This window comes from Nicotiana attenuata, unplaced genomic scaffold (assembly GCF_001879085.1).
Source record: "Nicotiana attenuata strain UT unplaced genomic scaffold, NIATTr2, whole genome shotgun sequence".
In the NCBI taxonomy this organism is placed as follows: domain Eukaryota; kingdom Viridiplantae; phylum Streptophyta; class Magnoliopsida; order Solanales; family Solanaceae; genus Nicotiana; species Nicotiana attenuata.
The window spans coordinates 274,285-290,132 of record NW_017670479.1 but is presented as its reverse complement, the minus strand read 5'-3'; the positions used below and the strand labels follow the sequence as shown (position 1 = coordinate 290,132).

The following is a 15,848-nucleotide window of genomic DNA, read 5'->3' as shown; positions in this document are numbered from 1 at the left end:
CTTGGTCTAACGGGAGGTGGAGGAGCATGCTCCCTCGTCAGCTCAGGTTCGACATTCACTTCCTCCTCATCATCACCCTCATCAGGGAAGGGTGTGTCATCTCCAGACTCATCGGCATTGTTGTCATAATCACTATCATCTTTCTGACTCTGCGCATCTGCCAAATCACGAGTAAAGATGTCGTCTACGGGCAACTATGTGAGGTCAGGAACATCAAGTTGCTCGTTTTCACTGCACAAAAAGAACAAAATGATAAGCTACTCAACCAGATATATACTTTACATATAGCTATATCACTTTACTTACAAGCCGTACTGTGTTGACGTTCCATGATGGACATTTTCTTGTTGGTGATGACTCCCGGTTGGACCACCGTGGTACAACACGCCATAACTACGTATATTCCAACTAGGAGCGGGGTCATAACTTGTAAAATTCATATCCGGACGGTACCCCCTATGAAAAATATGAGTGTTAATACAAAACCAATTCAAACATAAAATAAACATCGCTAAAGCGTAGAAAAATTGAAGTTTACCAGTCGTCTTGTGGATTATATAAAGTCGAAACATTATTTTCTCACTGCTCATTCGCTGGCGGTGACAAGTTTAAATCAAGGCAACCTCTTTCATCAGGAATCTGTCCGGCAAAAACTGCTCCAAAATAACCACCCGATGACTGGGGGTTATCCCTACCATGCACACCCTCATTATTGGGAACGTCTTCAACCTTGACGTACATTTTCAATAATTTTATTATAATAAATTCCCTGTATTCATCCGGAATCCGCAAAAAATCTCTAAGAGTTTCATCATCTTTGATGTTAAACTCAAAATAATAAGCAAACCCCTGCGGAGTCAGAGAATACGAAAATCTACCGATTACTTTAAGGTTCACCGAACGTTTCCTCACACTCATTCTTACATAACAACGATATCAATTTGTCGTACTCCATTGTAAGCGGCAATTTAACATTACACTGTGGATGTGAACTATACTTCACAGAGTTATTCTCCATTACAACCTCACCCCCCAATATAATGAAAACCTTATTTTTGGCTCTTCAGACATTATAAAAAATGCTTGATAACAAGAACAGAAGTATGAAAGGAAGTTTGAAGGAAAGTTTTGAATGGATTTTCATAAAATCCTAACGCCTTTAAATAAGGCAAGTCCTAGCTTGGGGTGCAGACTTTTTTTTTTTTATATAAAATGTAGTATAATACCACGCTTTATGTATTTGGATTATTGTTATGCCATTTATCCGCAGTTTTTTATTGGTGGGCCCAAAAAGGAAGTAAAACGCAGTATTATGCTGCATTTTATATAAAATGTAGTATTATACTGCATTTTACATTAAAAAATGAATTATTAATTAAAACGCAGTATTATACTACGTTTTTCTTTAACGACTAACTTTCCGTTAAACTAAAACACAGGATAATACTTCGTTTTAGTTAGAAAGGTAACTTTTTTTTTAGCTGTATAAAGGATTTTGAGTCCAAAATACTATTATTTAGGTTTCGGACTCATTTAAACTCTATGGGTACCTAAGATTTTTAGCATTAAATCCATTATTCTTTTAAAATTATGAGTTCATATATACTATTTATAGTATTTCTAGTGAATTTTACATACAAGTACATACTTCGTATTGAAAGAATTAGATTTAGATAAACCCGATATTCCTAAATTGCATACGAGTCGAGGTGTGCGTAATTAATCTGCCCAAGCTCAAAAGAAATTTTTTTAGGTGGTAGCTTCTAAAATATATATGTTAGTAATAAAGTTTTTTCAGCATGGTTTTAAAGTAATAGACCTATAACTGAAGGGCTAAAAGAGAAATATCGGCACTCGCCACTATTCTGTCCCCTACCCCAAGGCCTAAAGCACTAAAAACAGAGTTAACAAAAGCTTCCAAGGAAAAAAAAAATGTTGCGGAAGGCTCTAACATGCACCGGAAGCGCACTGCAACAACAACAGCCATGGCGCACAATAGCATGGCGGCGGTCGTCGAGTGTTTCCTCAGCCGTGAACAGTATAATTCTCCGGTCCCTTAAAGACCACTATCTTGAAGTCTCCAAAATGACCCCTCCTCCGGTAATCTACCACCCTGGAGTTCATATGTGTATGTTTATTTAACTGAATAATGTCTGTTCTTTAAGTTAGAATTTGATATTTTTTCCAAGTTTAAATTTTATATGTGTATGGGGGTCAGTGCTGCGATTTTGTGTGCGCGCGCGCGCGCGGGGGTGTGTGTTATTTTTTTGTGTGTGCATATGGAGACTGTATTGAAGGATTGGGGTTAATTTGTTAAATTTATGATAAGAGAAGGTGATTGATCCTCTTTGCATATAGTGGGGAGCTGTGGAATATAAGCTAGTGCATCCGTCCCCCAATTTATGTGAATGTGTCTGAGTGAGCATGTAGTTTAAGGAAGAAAAAAAGACTTCTGAAACTTGCAGTCTAAAACAGCTCATAGATACTGTTGTGGCTATAGCCTATAAATTATCTCATTAATGGTAAAATGAAAAATTTAAAGTTAAATTATGTCTAAATATAGAAATGTGTCATTCTTTGTTGGATTAATAAAAAGGAAATGTGTCGCATGAATTGGGACAAACGGAGTATGAGTTAAAATGGTTATGATAAAGGAAGTGAGAATGGTGGTTAGAACTTAAGAGAGAGAGAGAGAGAGAGAGAGAGAGAGAGAGAGAGAGAGAGAGAGAGAGAGAGAGAGAGAGAGAGTTGAGGATGATGGCTCAAAGGAGGGTGTAACATTTTTGCTTTTAGTTTTTGTTGGGTGGGTAGTTTTTGTTGGGTGGGCTCTCTAGATACTTGAGTAATTTTCTTGAGTGAGTGAAGAAGGTATCAAGCACAACGGTAAGGGTTAAGGGTACACTGAACTGTGGACAACTCATTCAGTTACAATGGAAGTATGTAATTGCCCTAGTGAGCTAACATGATATGCATACAAGGTGAATGCAGTTTGGCAATAGTGTTCTCCTGGTAGCAGCTAGTGTGTATACACCCAAGTACAATATCTATAGGTAATGCAATCAACTGTTTTGAATTGTAAGAACACAAGGTTGAATTCCCTCTCAGTGCAGTGAATATCAAGCTAAGCAGCTAAAGAGCGATCTGCGATAAAGAGCATTTAGCATCTTGCCTCAAGCTACATAGCCACTTCCACATAAGCTTGATGGTTACAGTTACAGGGTCAATTTTTTTCCGTTTTAGCACTGCACGGCAGTCACACGACAATGACTTAGCCCTCTTCCTTTTTCCCTTACGTTTTGATTTGATACTTAGAATATAAAAGGCAACAGAAACTAGACAAGGCTTAGGAATTACTTCCCAACTTTGTATTAAACTCGTGCTACAAAGAAATACATACAAAAGCCTTACAAAAAGAAGCCAAAGAGAGCCAACACTCTAACTTCATAAGTCTGCCTAGCCTAAGCATATATATGAAACGTTTTTGGCTCACAACCTTATCTTAACCTAGCAGTTGACATCCCCAACTGCAAAGGAATTCAAATTTCAAATTTCAAAACAGATAACTGCCCACACCCCCACATAGCCACTCATGCTGAAAAATAGGAACTGCCCAACTGTCTTGCATGTACGTGGCACATGGGCGCATCCTTTGAATTTTGATGCCAACAGGCCAACTCTTATCATGTCTTCGCGCCATGTCCTCATGCAGCATGCCTTGTGCGCATGTCTGCCACTACCGCATGCCCAACTCACCCATGACACTGCCTTGCTCGCGCCCATCTGCCTTGCCACGCCCTGCCTTAGCTTGCCTTAGTTTTTTCAGCCCTTGCTATGCTTTTGCTGTCCGTTGTCTTTGCCTTGCCATGGCCACGCCAATGCCATGGTCTTGTCATGCCTGGGGACCTAAGCGGCTAAGCCACATGCCGTCGTGCCACCGTCCATGCCCATCAACACCTGCCCGTGTCGGACATCATTGTCAACATGATGCCACAGTCATCATAGGGCCGTGTCGAGGTCCATCATGTAAATCCCTCGTCACGCCCATGCCATATCAATCAAGCTGAGGGGCTAACAAACTTCCCTACCAGATGAGCTCGTCGCCCTCGACGAATTAGAATCCTGATACGCCTTGATTTGATCCTGAAATTGCCATAGGGACGGTCCTTTCTCCCAAGTTGCATCACACTCCTGCTTTCCCGTCCATTGTACCAGGAACTCTGTCCGCCTGTTTTTTTTTTTTTGCTTTGACCCATCGTACGGTGATCCAAAATCTTTTCAATAGTCTCTTCAAATTTCTTGTGCTCTACTGGAGGAGCACGTTTTGGCACCGCCCTTGTAGGATCCTCAGCATCTTCATGGAATCATTTCAGGAAACTCACATGAAAAGTTGGGTGAATTTTGAGATCTTCCGGCAGATTCAGCTGGTAGGCCACTTCACCCACTTTCTTTACACCTTCAAATGGGTCATCATACTTTGGAATCATACCACGATGACGCGTCTTGCTATTGATTTTCTTCCAAATCTGGGTAGTAAGCTTCATCATCACCTTGTCACCAACATTGAACTCCAAAGGCCGCCTATTTCTGTCAGCATTCCTTTTCATTCTTTTAGCCGCTCTTCTCAAGTTGTCTCGCACCTCAGCCAACAACTCATGCTTGTCGCGAGCATATCTATAAGCAGCAGGACATTTGCCTCCTGATTTCAACTGAGCAACTTCCAGCGGACTGTCAGGCTGTCTTCCCAACACAATCTCAAATAGACTCATTTCAGTTGCCGAAGATTTGTGCAAGTTGTATCAAAACTGTGCACTGTCTAGTAACTCAAACCAATTCCTCTGATTAGCAGTCACATAATGCCTCAACTACTCTTCAAGCAGATGATTGATACGCTCGGTCTACCATCGGTTTGTGGGTGATTTGCAATCGAGAATTTCAAATCAGTCCCCAAGATTTTGAATAAAGCAGTCCAAAACCGGCATGTAAATCTCGGATCGCGATCACTCACAATATCCCTTGGAATCCCAAAGTGTTCCACAACATGCTTGTAGAATAATTCAGCAGCTAATTGAGAAGAACAAACTGTTGGAGCAGCAACAAAAATCCCGTACTTTGAGAATCTGTCTATCACCACCATAATTGATGCTTTGCCATCAACTTATATCCCTTGGAATCCCAAAGTGTTCCACAACATGCTTGTAGAATAATTCAGCAGCTAATTGAGAAGAACAAACGGTTGGAGCAGCAACAAAAATCCCGTACTTTGAGAATCTGTCTATCACCACCATAATTGATGCTTTGCCATCAACTTTTGGAAGCCCGCTGATAAAGTCCATAGAGACAGAAGCCCACAGACACTTCGGAATTGGTAGAGGTTGTAGCAAACCATCTTCTTTCTTCCGTTCAGTCTTGTCAAGCCGACAAAGTAGACAAGTTTTCACACAGGCTTCGACGTCATCTTCCATCTTCGGCCTAAAGTAATTCCTGGACAGCAACGCCAACATCCTTTCAACACGCGGATGACCAGCATAAGGAGTATCATGCTTCTTCTTTAGAAGAGAACGACGCAATCCAGCACCTTGAGGAACCACAATTCTCCCCCCTTTGAAGTGCAACAGATCGTCCCCGATCCAATACCGCTTAATTGTCCCGTCTTTCACTTGATCCATTAATTTCACATACAATGGATCGTTCACAACACATAACTTGATTGTATCCAGAAAATCATATTCAATTCGAGTAAGTGCATAAGTTGCAGCAACTTAGTGCATCGACAACCTGATTTTGTTTTCCAGGTTTGTGCACCCAAACGAAGTCATATTCAGCTAAGAACTCTTGCTTCAGACTCACTTTCTGTTGATTCTTGAAGTATGTATTAGCCACGATTGTCCGCCCGCACCACGAACTTTGTCCCCAACAAGTAGACTCTCCAAACTTGAAGGCAATGAATTACTGCAACCATCTCTTTCTCATGTGCAGAATAACGTTGCTCCGCATCGTTCAACTTTCTGCTTTCAAATGCAACTAGATGATACCTCCTGGAACATCACACCGCCAACAGGATAATCTGAAGCATCAATGTGTACTTTAAATGGCAAATCAAAATCTGGCAGCTTCAAGATTGGTTCGGATGCAATGGCCTTCTTCAATGCATTGAAAGCCTTGTCACACGAATCCGACCAAACTCATTTGACATTCTTTTTAAGCAAATTTGTCAAAGGAGCAACCCTTTTTGAATAGCGTGCAATGAACTTTCGGTAATAATTTTCCAAGCCCAAAAATGATCTAAGTTCCTTTATCCCGCTTGGTGCTTGCCATTCAACTATTGCTTGCACCTTCTTTGGTCCATCTGCACTTGGTTTTCACTAACCAAATGGCCCAGAAACTTTATGTCGCGTCTTGCAAATTCACACTTTTCCATCTTAACATAAAGCTGATAAGCTCTAAGTCTTTCCAGCACTTCCTTTAAGTGAGACAAATGATTGTCAAGGGTCCGACTATAGATGATTATGTCGTTTAAGTAAACAACTATAAAGTCATGAAGATACTCGTAAAGAACATTGTTCATTAAATTACAAAAAGTTGTCGAGGCATTGGTTAGCCCAAACGGCATTACAAGAAATTCAAAGCTACCATATTTAGTTACACAAGTGGTCTTAGGGGCATCCCCTCGGTTATCCTAACCTGCCAATAGCCTGACCTTAGGTCTAACTTAGTATAATAACTAGCCTTGGAGAGCCTGTCAAGCAAATCTTGAATCAAAGGGCCCGGGTACTTGTTTTTGACAGTCACCTTGTTCACCATGCTATAGTCAACACACATCTGCAGCGTACCATCCTGCTTTTTCTGGAACAAAACAGGAGCACCGTATGGAGCCTTCGATAGTTGAATCAACCCAGCATCAAGCAACTCAGACAATTGCTTCGTTAATTTAGTAAGTTCCATAGGTGACATTTGGTAAGGAGGCTGCGCAGGCGGCATTGATCAATCTCCCTCCTCGGTGGTAACTCCCTTGTCAATTCTGGATGCATCACATCTTTGAATTCTTTCAGCAAATCTGCAACACAATCCGGGATCTCAATCTACACAGTTGGCTTGACTTCAACGAGTGCAGCGAGGTAAGTCTCCTCATCCCTCTTCAAGCCTTTCTCAAATGCAATGGCAGAAATCAAAGCAGCAATCCCAACGTTCTTTCTTTCATCCCCGTGGGGCCGAATACCTTTCACAAAGTCGGGGTTTGTCTCCCCATGAACATAAGTCCATCCAAATGAGGAATTGGAGCGACTTTGTTCTTCTTCAGAAAATCAATTCCCAACAGCACATTGAAGTCATCTAATGGCACAACAGTCATGTTGAACTTTCCAGACCAATGGCCCAATATCATCGGGACATCTAGCGCCACCCCGTAGACAGGTTGCGCCTTTGAGTTCACATCCCATACTCTTGAACAATTCTGGAGGCAACAAAGGTGTGCGTAGCTCCGGTATCAACTATTGTCACGACACTCTTGCTTCCGATTTTCAGATCCACATACATTAGTGCATTCACTTATGCCACCTCTTCCTTGGCAGCATCTTCTTCATCATTCGCCATAGTTACACAAGCCAAAGTGTTCAACATATGCAATGGATTCGCATAAGCAGCAACTTCCTGGCCCTTTCCTTGTTTCTCCTTTTCAGCAAGAAGAGCATTTATCTTTCCTTAATTTGGACAATTTCGTGCATGATGTCCAGGTTTTTGACATGTCTAGCAAACCTTTTCACCACTCGTTGGCCTGTTTGTTTTTGATGAAGAAGCATCCATCTTGCCTTTGCCTTTGTCATTTCCATCTTGCTTCCGAATGTCCTTCTTCCGGTCCTTACTCTTCTCCTTTTCCTTTGACATGGAAGAAGAAGCAGGATCAAAAGTTAGACCAGTTGAGAAAAAATCCACCAATGCGTCCGCTGCCGCAAATGCACTAGGCAGATCTTTAACTTTCTACCTACGAATTTCGTTTTGTGCCCAGCCTTGCATTCCGAAAATGAAATTGTGCAGTTTACTTTATCCTCATCCCACATGTTTTGGATGTCCAGCAACAAGGATGACAAATCTTTCACATAGTCCCAAAGAGAACCAGTCTGTCTCAACTGCTTCAAGCGATCCCTTGCAACGCAAGACGAGTTGCTATGCAAGAACTTATCCCTCAGCGCGTCACGAAGTTTCTCCCAAGTATCAACCCTGGGTCTGCCAGCACTTTCGTCGTTGCATTTTTCGTACACCACCACAACACTTTATCTCCTCTGAAATAACGCATCGCCATGGTCAGTTTGTCCTTCTACGGGACGTGAGCAGTAGAGAGGTAATGCTCCAAGTCCCGTAAGAAGTTTTCCAGTTCCTTGGCGCCTCTCACGCCATCAAATGCCTTTGGCTCTGGAATCTTAATTTTGGTGTGTTCTTCACCTTCTTGGGCACATTTGCAACAACCCATCGAAGGATCTGAATTTCCGTCTTAAGATCCTCATTCTCCTTCTGTAATTTTTTCAACTGCTCTGCAACAGTTTCTTGGAAAGCCTGCAATTCCACCAGTTGGGTGTCAACACTCTCACGAACGTGTTGAAGTTCTGTGTTAACACCGTGGATCTGCGTCAAAATATCCACCAGATCCATAGCGTCATCAGTTACTCCTACCAACGCCTCCAACTTCTGAAGTCTTTCTCGAAATTTTGCATTTCCAGCCATGATAATTCCAAGATCTTGCCAAAGTTGCTTTGATACCAGTTGTTACAGGGTCAATTTTTTTCCGTTTTGACTCTGCACGACAGTCACACGACAATGACTCAGCCCTCTTCCTTTTTCCCTCACGTTTTGGTTTGATACTTTAGAATATAAAAGGCAACAAAAATTAGACGAGGCTTAGGAATTACTTCCCAACTTTGTACTAAACTCGTGCTACAAAGAAATACATACAAAAGCCTTACAAAAAGAAGCCAAAGACAGCCAACACTGACTTCACAAGTCTGCCTAGCCTAAGCATATATATGCCAACGTTTTTGGCTCACAACCTTATCCTAACCTAGCAGTTGACATCCCCAACTGCAAAGGAATTCAAACTTCGAATTTCAAAACAGACAACTACCCACACCCCCACATAGCCACTCATGCTTAAAAATAGGAAACTGCCCAACCGTCTTGCATGTGCGTGGCACATGGGCGCATCCTTTGAATTTTGATGCCAACAAGCCAACTCTTATCATGTCTTCGCGCCATGTCCTCGTGCAGCATGCCTTGCGCGCTTGTCTGCCACTGCCGCGTGCCTAGCTCGCCAATGACAGTGCCTTGCCCGCACCCATCTACCTTGCCACGCCCTGCCTTAGCTTGCCTTAGTTTTTCCGGCCCTTGCTATGCTTTTGCTGTCCGTTGTCTTTGCCTTGCCATGGCCACGCCAATGCCATGGTCTTGTTATGCCTTGGCACCTAAGCCACATGCCGTCGTGCCACAGTCCATGCCCATCAACACCTCCCCATGTCGAACAGCCTTGTCAACATGATGCCGCAGTCATCATAGGGCCGTGCCGAGGTCCATCATGTAAATCCCTCGTCATGGCCGTGCCATGTTTGATCAATCAAGTCGAGGGGCTAACAGTTACACAAGCCTACATGCTTTTGAGCAATGATATTGGATTATTTGTAAATTGTGTTAGATATGAGTTTTTTTGACTTCTGTTGATGTGATAGTGAATATTGGTCAAGATGGCGTTGAAATAAGAAGCATGGCTGTTTGCATTAGGTTTAGGGAGCACAGAACATCAGTTGTTCATTTTTAGACCTTTACGCTGGTCTCTAGGAGCCAGATGTTTGAGCACTTCTATAAGACTAGCTTTAAGGCATCTACTTCCTAGACTTACTGCGAGGAGGGAGTTCTTATGCAAGTCGCTTTCGTAGACTTGGATTGTCAGTGGTGTTAAGTTATGGACCATAAAGATAATTCAAAGCCATGTGTCCATAGTGGCAGAAATTCCACCATTATGGCACAAATTATCAATCTATTGTGAAGCTTGTGTCTCAGGTATACTAGTAAGGGACTATGTTGTACAGTTAGGGATTACAGTTTTTTTGTGTTTACACACTTTCTCCAACTCACATATGTATTCGTTCGAGATTAGCAATAACTGTGTAGGGTAGTCTTATAAATTTATAATAGCTCTTCTCTTAGGAAATATGGGGTGGAATGGCAATACGATGTAATAAGTTGCCATGATGCTGGGTGCAATTTTGTTCTTCTGGGATTTGTTAGAGCTTGTGAGTGAAATAGATAATTATGGTGGGTTGTTGTGGGAAGAAAATTTTCAATGGAAAAGTGTAAACCATGTCTTTGTTTTAGTGTACGGTTCTTCTTGTACCTAGAAAAATATCATCTAAGATTTATTATCAAAACACCCAAAAAGAAAAACAAAAAGGAACGATCAATGAAATTTGAATATATTCTTTAATTGATTTTGTTACTGTTTTAAGTGATAGCCTCGTAGATGATGACACCCATACCTAACACTTGTAATGAAGGTCGTGATGCTTAAATCTGAAGCAATATCTTGTCATTGAGTATGGAATTTACAAACTTCAGTTTTAAATTTTATTTAAGCTTCAGATGATTTGCTGCTATTTGTGACAACACCTGTTAATGTGATTTTTGATTTCCTTTTTGCATCTTTCGGGTGATTGACAGAAAGTTAGCCCTCCTACTCCATTCACTGTGGTCAAGGGGGCACTTGATCAAGGTGGTCCCGTTCTAAGACGAACACATGGAAATGAGGAAATCAGTATCTCTGTCATGCGGTTGGCCAACATTATTCCTGGAGGTGGTGGAGATGAGGAGGAGGATGGTATCAATCAGCTTTTTCTACATGTTGATATTTCAAAGCCAGGACAGAAGGAATCTCTGCATTTTCTTTGCGGGCTATATCCAGATGCTCTGGGAATACACTCGGTTTCATTGAGGCCAAAGGCTGAGTCTACTGGGTTTCTTGCTGTTCCAACCAATTACAGTGGCCCAGTTTTTCAGTAAGTCTTTTTCCGATGCTTGTTATGCTGTTGGGTTTGGCTGTCTGCTATATTTTTACCCATTCAGACATCATGACCTAGTTGTCTTGTCTGTTCATTCTTCTGTATATAAGACGATTATATTTGGTTGTTTGGCTGTCCGTCTGTTTCTACTGATTCAGACACCATCACCTAGTTGTTTATTCATTTGTTCTATATAAAAGGCGATTGGATTTGGATGGATGGAAGTCAAAATTCAAGCTCCTTAGTTTAGTGAGACACCAATTGATACAAAAGTGAATTTTTTCTCTTGAGTTCCATATTTGATAGTATAATCAAAATTCTTAAGCACACAATAAAAAATAATGGCACATTTTATTTGGTGGGCAGTGCTTTTGACTTGCTGCTACTGGAGTACACTATACAATAGATAACTGCTGATTTATGTTTGCTTGTCATGTTTCCGCAGTTTCCCGTCGATATAAATGTTATTTCACCCATGTATTCATTCATTCATTTAGGTAAATAGTTTCTTTTTCCTTTAAAATCTCCTGAACCTGAACTAAAATTAGCCTGAATCTGAAACCTTACAGTCCCATATCTTTCCATCAGGATAGTTAGAAAATTATGGATAACATGTATCTTGTAGAGGGTCTTTCTGAGCCGAGGGTCTATCGGAAACAACCTCTCTGCCCTATCGGGGTAGGGGTAAGGTCTGCGTACACATCACCCCCCAGACCCCACTTTGTGGGATTTCACTGGGTAGTTGTTGTTGTATCTTGTAGAGATAAGTGATGCAACCACACCATATATCTTCCTAGCATTCAGATCAAAAAAATGAAATTCAAATTTTTTTTCCGTCTGGGCACCAAAGCGAGCCACCTGGGAGTTTAAATGCCTAGATTACTTATTCTTCTTTGTCCAGCAGATGAGGGTAGCGGAAATGAGGATGTTGAGATGGATCATGGATGTGTAGGCATACTAGGTTGGATAGAATTAGGAATGAAGTTATTCGAGACAAGGTGGGAGTGGCCCCTGTGGAGGCAAAGATGCGTGAGGCAAGGTTGAGATGGTTCGGGCATGTTAAGAGGAGAAGCGCAGATGCCCCTGTCAGGAGATGTGAGAGGTCAGCCTTAGGAGGTGTGAGGAAGGGTAGAGGTAGGCCAAAGAAGTCTTGGGGAGAGGTGATCAGGCGGGATATGGCGCTACTTGAGCTAACCGAGGACATGACTCTAGATAGAAGGGTGTGGAGGTTAAAGATTAGGGTAGAAGGTTAGTAGGTAGTCGTGTATCTCCCTTTGTCTTCTAGCTCGATAGTATTAGCGCTAGTTCGGTACCCTTTTTTCCCTTAGTTTTCTATATTCGCATGTCTCGTTTCGTTGTTACTTGCCATTGGTAATTCCGTAGTTGCTAGCAGTACTTCGTTCATATTCTCGTCTGCTGTCTTGGAATTAGTTTTCTAAATATGTTATCTCGCTGCTACTTGTTATCAGTACCCCTTTCATATTATCTGTTGCTATCTCCGACTTAGTTTTCTAATTATCGTTTTGCTATTACTTGCTACCAGGGCTTCTCTCACCTTCTTTAGCCGAGGGTCTATCGGAAACAGTCTCTCTGCTCTTCCAGGGTAGGGGTAAGGCTGCGTACATCCTACCCTCCCCAGACCCCACTTGTGGGACCACACTGGGCTGTTGTTGTTGTGTTACTTATTCTTCTTTATCTCTGTCAGGGTTTTGTAAGAGGAATGATTTAGGATAAACTATCATAACCTACTACAACACGCCATAGGATATTTTTAAATTTATTTTGCAAGGAGAATTTCAAGTTTCTTTCAACTGAATCTACATGAGTATTATCACTATTCGTGAATATGCATTAAGGATTTTTGCATGATGACAGTGTAGGGGTATCAAGAGAGTCAAGATTCAACACTTTAATCAAGAGAAGGAGATGGACACTCGTACTAAATGAATAAATGATGTTCCAACTAAAACCACACAAGGTTATATAACAATCAATCACAAACTATCCATTAGGAATGATTGGATTAGAATGGAAAGGAAATGAAGTAGAATGACCGGAATGAGAACAATGAGTAAGATATACTTGTAGAAAAAGAGTAATGAGTAAGATTACATAGATTGACTTGAAAATGCACCATTCTTTCTTATCCATTCTTCCCTTCCATTCTCATTTCTTAAATCAATCTGTTCCTTAATCTAACTTTTCCAGTATCGACCTGGTTCTTATATGGTTTTTTTCGCTTTTCATTTCTCGTTGGGTAATTGGGTGCACCCAGGTAACGATGTGATGCCTGAATGGTCTTCCAGTTACACTTCATAACCCTACATTTGATTTGAAAATTATTTGGGTGTTTGCTTCTGTTAATTCGGTTCTTCCACACAATTTGAGAATGCAGTTCATTGACCACCACATCTTTGCTTTTCAACTTCCCAAAACTTTGATGGATGAGAGTCAATAATGGAAATGGTAGCTACAGGGGTACTTGGCCTTAAAAAATATCTATGAGGCAGAAGCGTGAGCACCGGAGCCTTAATATATGGGTAACATCAAAGTAGATGGTCCCTTTTGATTAATATAATTTACCTTATAAAAAAAAAAAAAATCAAAGTAGATGGCCGAAAGACTATTCTTGGCCAAGTAGTATCTTTCTTAGTCAATATTTAAAACAAAAGTAGCATCTGTTTTAGTGCTGGTGCAGTGTGAATTTGTCTTAAGTTGATTGGATGTGAACAACTCTGAACTCTGATGCAGCCACCTAGGAATTTGACCTGAGCAATTAGTGAAGCATTTTGATGGTCTGAAAATTTATTCTAGTAGCTTATGAGCTATTCTCGGTCACTCAGTTTGCAAAAGTGTACTAGATGAACCGGAAGAAAACAAGGTTTTTGTGGCCAGTGTTGAAACAAATGTTACTATTGTTGTTTAAGGGATCTGTTCCTCTTGGCTGTCATGGGGGTTTATCTAGGGTGTATGCCGACCTTCATGGAGACACATGTTCAGAAATGTAGACTTGTTTAATCGGTTGTGATAATTAGAATGATCAGTTATAAATATTGCATGGTGATGGTACCTGATCATTTTGAGTAGAGTTAAAGAAAGAGAATATGTAGGAGTAAGAGTTAACTGGGTAAGAAAGCCACCTTGGCTTATGTAGGAAAAGTGAGATATCTGTCAGCCTAGGATGAATCCGGAATTTGGTCATTCTTTGTTTCATGTGTTTTGGGATGGGTTCACACAATTCTGTTAAATAAATTATTTACTTTTCTAGAGGTTCTTCGTTGAGCAATGGAATCAACAGTTTGTGAACATGAATCATAGACACCAGCTGAAGCTGCTTACAAGGAGAAGTTTTATTAGTTGAAGATGTTGTTTGCTAAAACCCATTCTCTTCGATCTGTGCATTTATATGTTGTCAATGAAAGGATAACTGGTTTTTCTTAACTTTTTAACTGAGCTGTTTAGATAAACCGGAGTGGAATTTTAATTATCTTGCTGTTTTAATGCTTACATCCAGTTTTTAATGTCTGATATTATTCCAGTTTCTGATTTATCAAAAAGATATTGTTGTTCCAGTTTCACAAGGGCTTGTTCTCTTTTGGATGTTGTGTGCGATTGAGTTTTGTTTCTATATTTTTTCTTTGTTCTCAAACAAGATGACTCTACTCTGATGTATTTATGCATTTTATTATTCATGCACAAAAAAGGTCAAGTGGTGGAGGGCCTTTTGTTGTTAAACAGTGGGTCTAATGTGCAACTGAGACTTGGAAACTTTGTGAAGTGGAACATCTTATTTATTTTATGCAAATGCAGAGATATTGATGAGGCAATGAGAGATGCGCTGCATAGGTTCATTGAAGAGCGAGGAATTAATGAAAGCCTCTTTCCATTTCTACAAGCTTGGCTCTATGTGAAGGACCATCGGAATCTTATGCGTTGGTTTAAAACAGTTGGTTCACTCGTTAATGACAGCAAACAAGGATCTTCTCATGCCTAATCTTCGTTTTGATGGTTCTTTGAAGTGGTTTGTGTACCATAGAAAAGTGCAAGACTTCTAAAAATTGTCTAAGCGTATTGGAGAGTCAGAGAGTTAATGGAAGGTAAAACGGAAACTATCTCCTAAATGAGTTATATGCCCGCTTGAAGGTCTTAGTGAATGTATAGTTTGCTTGTGACAACTTTCAATTGTCTTGATCGTGGAATATCATTGACACATTGGGATCGTTTTGATGTTTTGAGAGAACGAGGCCATGTGCTTTATTTTCTATATCTGATCCAAGCTATGCTTTCTACATTTTAGTTCACCTCAGGGAATGATATAGTACAGTTTACCTATAAAACTTAATACACTGTTAGGTTTGATAACTTTTTTTTTTTTTGTTCACCCTATTTTTGATGCTTAAAGTTTTAAGTATGGTAAAGAGATTTTTGATTTCATGTCTTTTTATCATTTGAAGGGTGCGAAATATTTTACTTAATCTTTTTAATTATTTGAAGAGGGAACAATTTTATACCAGATTTGTAGCATAAAGCAACTGGAAGGAAGATTTGTACTGCAAAAACATAGGATCAAATGATACCTCAAACCAATTGTCAGCCCGGTGGGGAGGTTTGGATGTTGCTCAACTACTATCAGCTTTTATGTCAATTAGGGGTGGCAAATGGACATGGCGGGTCGGATATGGGCGGGTCGGATAAGGGTATTATAAAATTGTATAACTATTCGACCTGACTCATATTTAATACAGAAAGAAAATGGTTAACCGGTGGATAATATGGATATCCGTATTATCCATAGCTTCTTGCATATGATCA

The 15,848-nt window shown here is 40.5% G+C and overlaps 1 protein-coding gene across 1 annotated transcript; it reads left to right on the top strand.

Annotated features, from left to right (window-relative positions):
* Positions 1 to 1,851: 1,851 nt before the first annotated feature.
* LOC109240022 (mitochondrial acidic protein MAM33) lies at positions 1,852 to 15,408 on the top strand. Its single transcript, XM_019406641.1, has 3 exons — positions 1,852 to 2,100; positions 10,699 to 11,033; positions 14,847 to 15,408. The coding sequence occupies exons 1-3, from the start codon at positions 1,933 to 1,935 to the stop codon at positions 15,028 to 15,030; spliced, it is 687 nt and encodes a 228-aa protein (XP_019262186.1). The 5' UTR covers positions 1,852 to 1,932; the 3' UTR covers positions 15,031 to 15,408.
* Positions 15,409 to 15,848: the final 440 nt, after the last annotated feature.

Excerpts from the sequence above, each read along its gene's own strand:
- LOC109240022 (XM_019406641.1), top strand. The coding sequence starts at position 1,933 with ATGTTGCGGAAGGCTCTAACATGCACCGGAAGCGCACTGCAACAACAA. Across the intron at positions 2,101-10,698 it reads CCAAAATGACCCCTCCTCCG|AAAGTTAGCCCTCCTACTCC; the intron begins GTAATCTACCAC and ends GGTGATTGACAG. Across the intron at positions 11,034-14,846 it reads TACAGTGGCCCAGTTTTTCA|AGATATTGATGAGGCAATGA; the intron begins GTAAGTCTTTTT and ends ATGCAAATGCAG.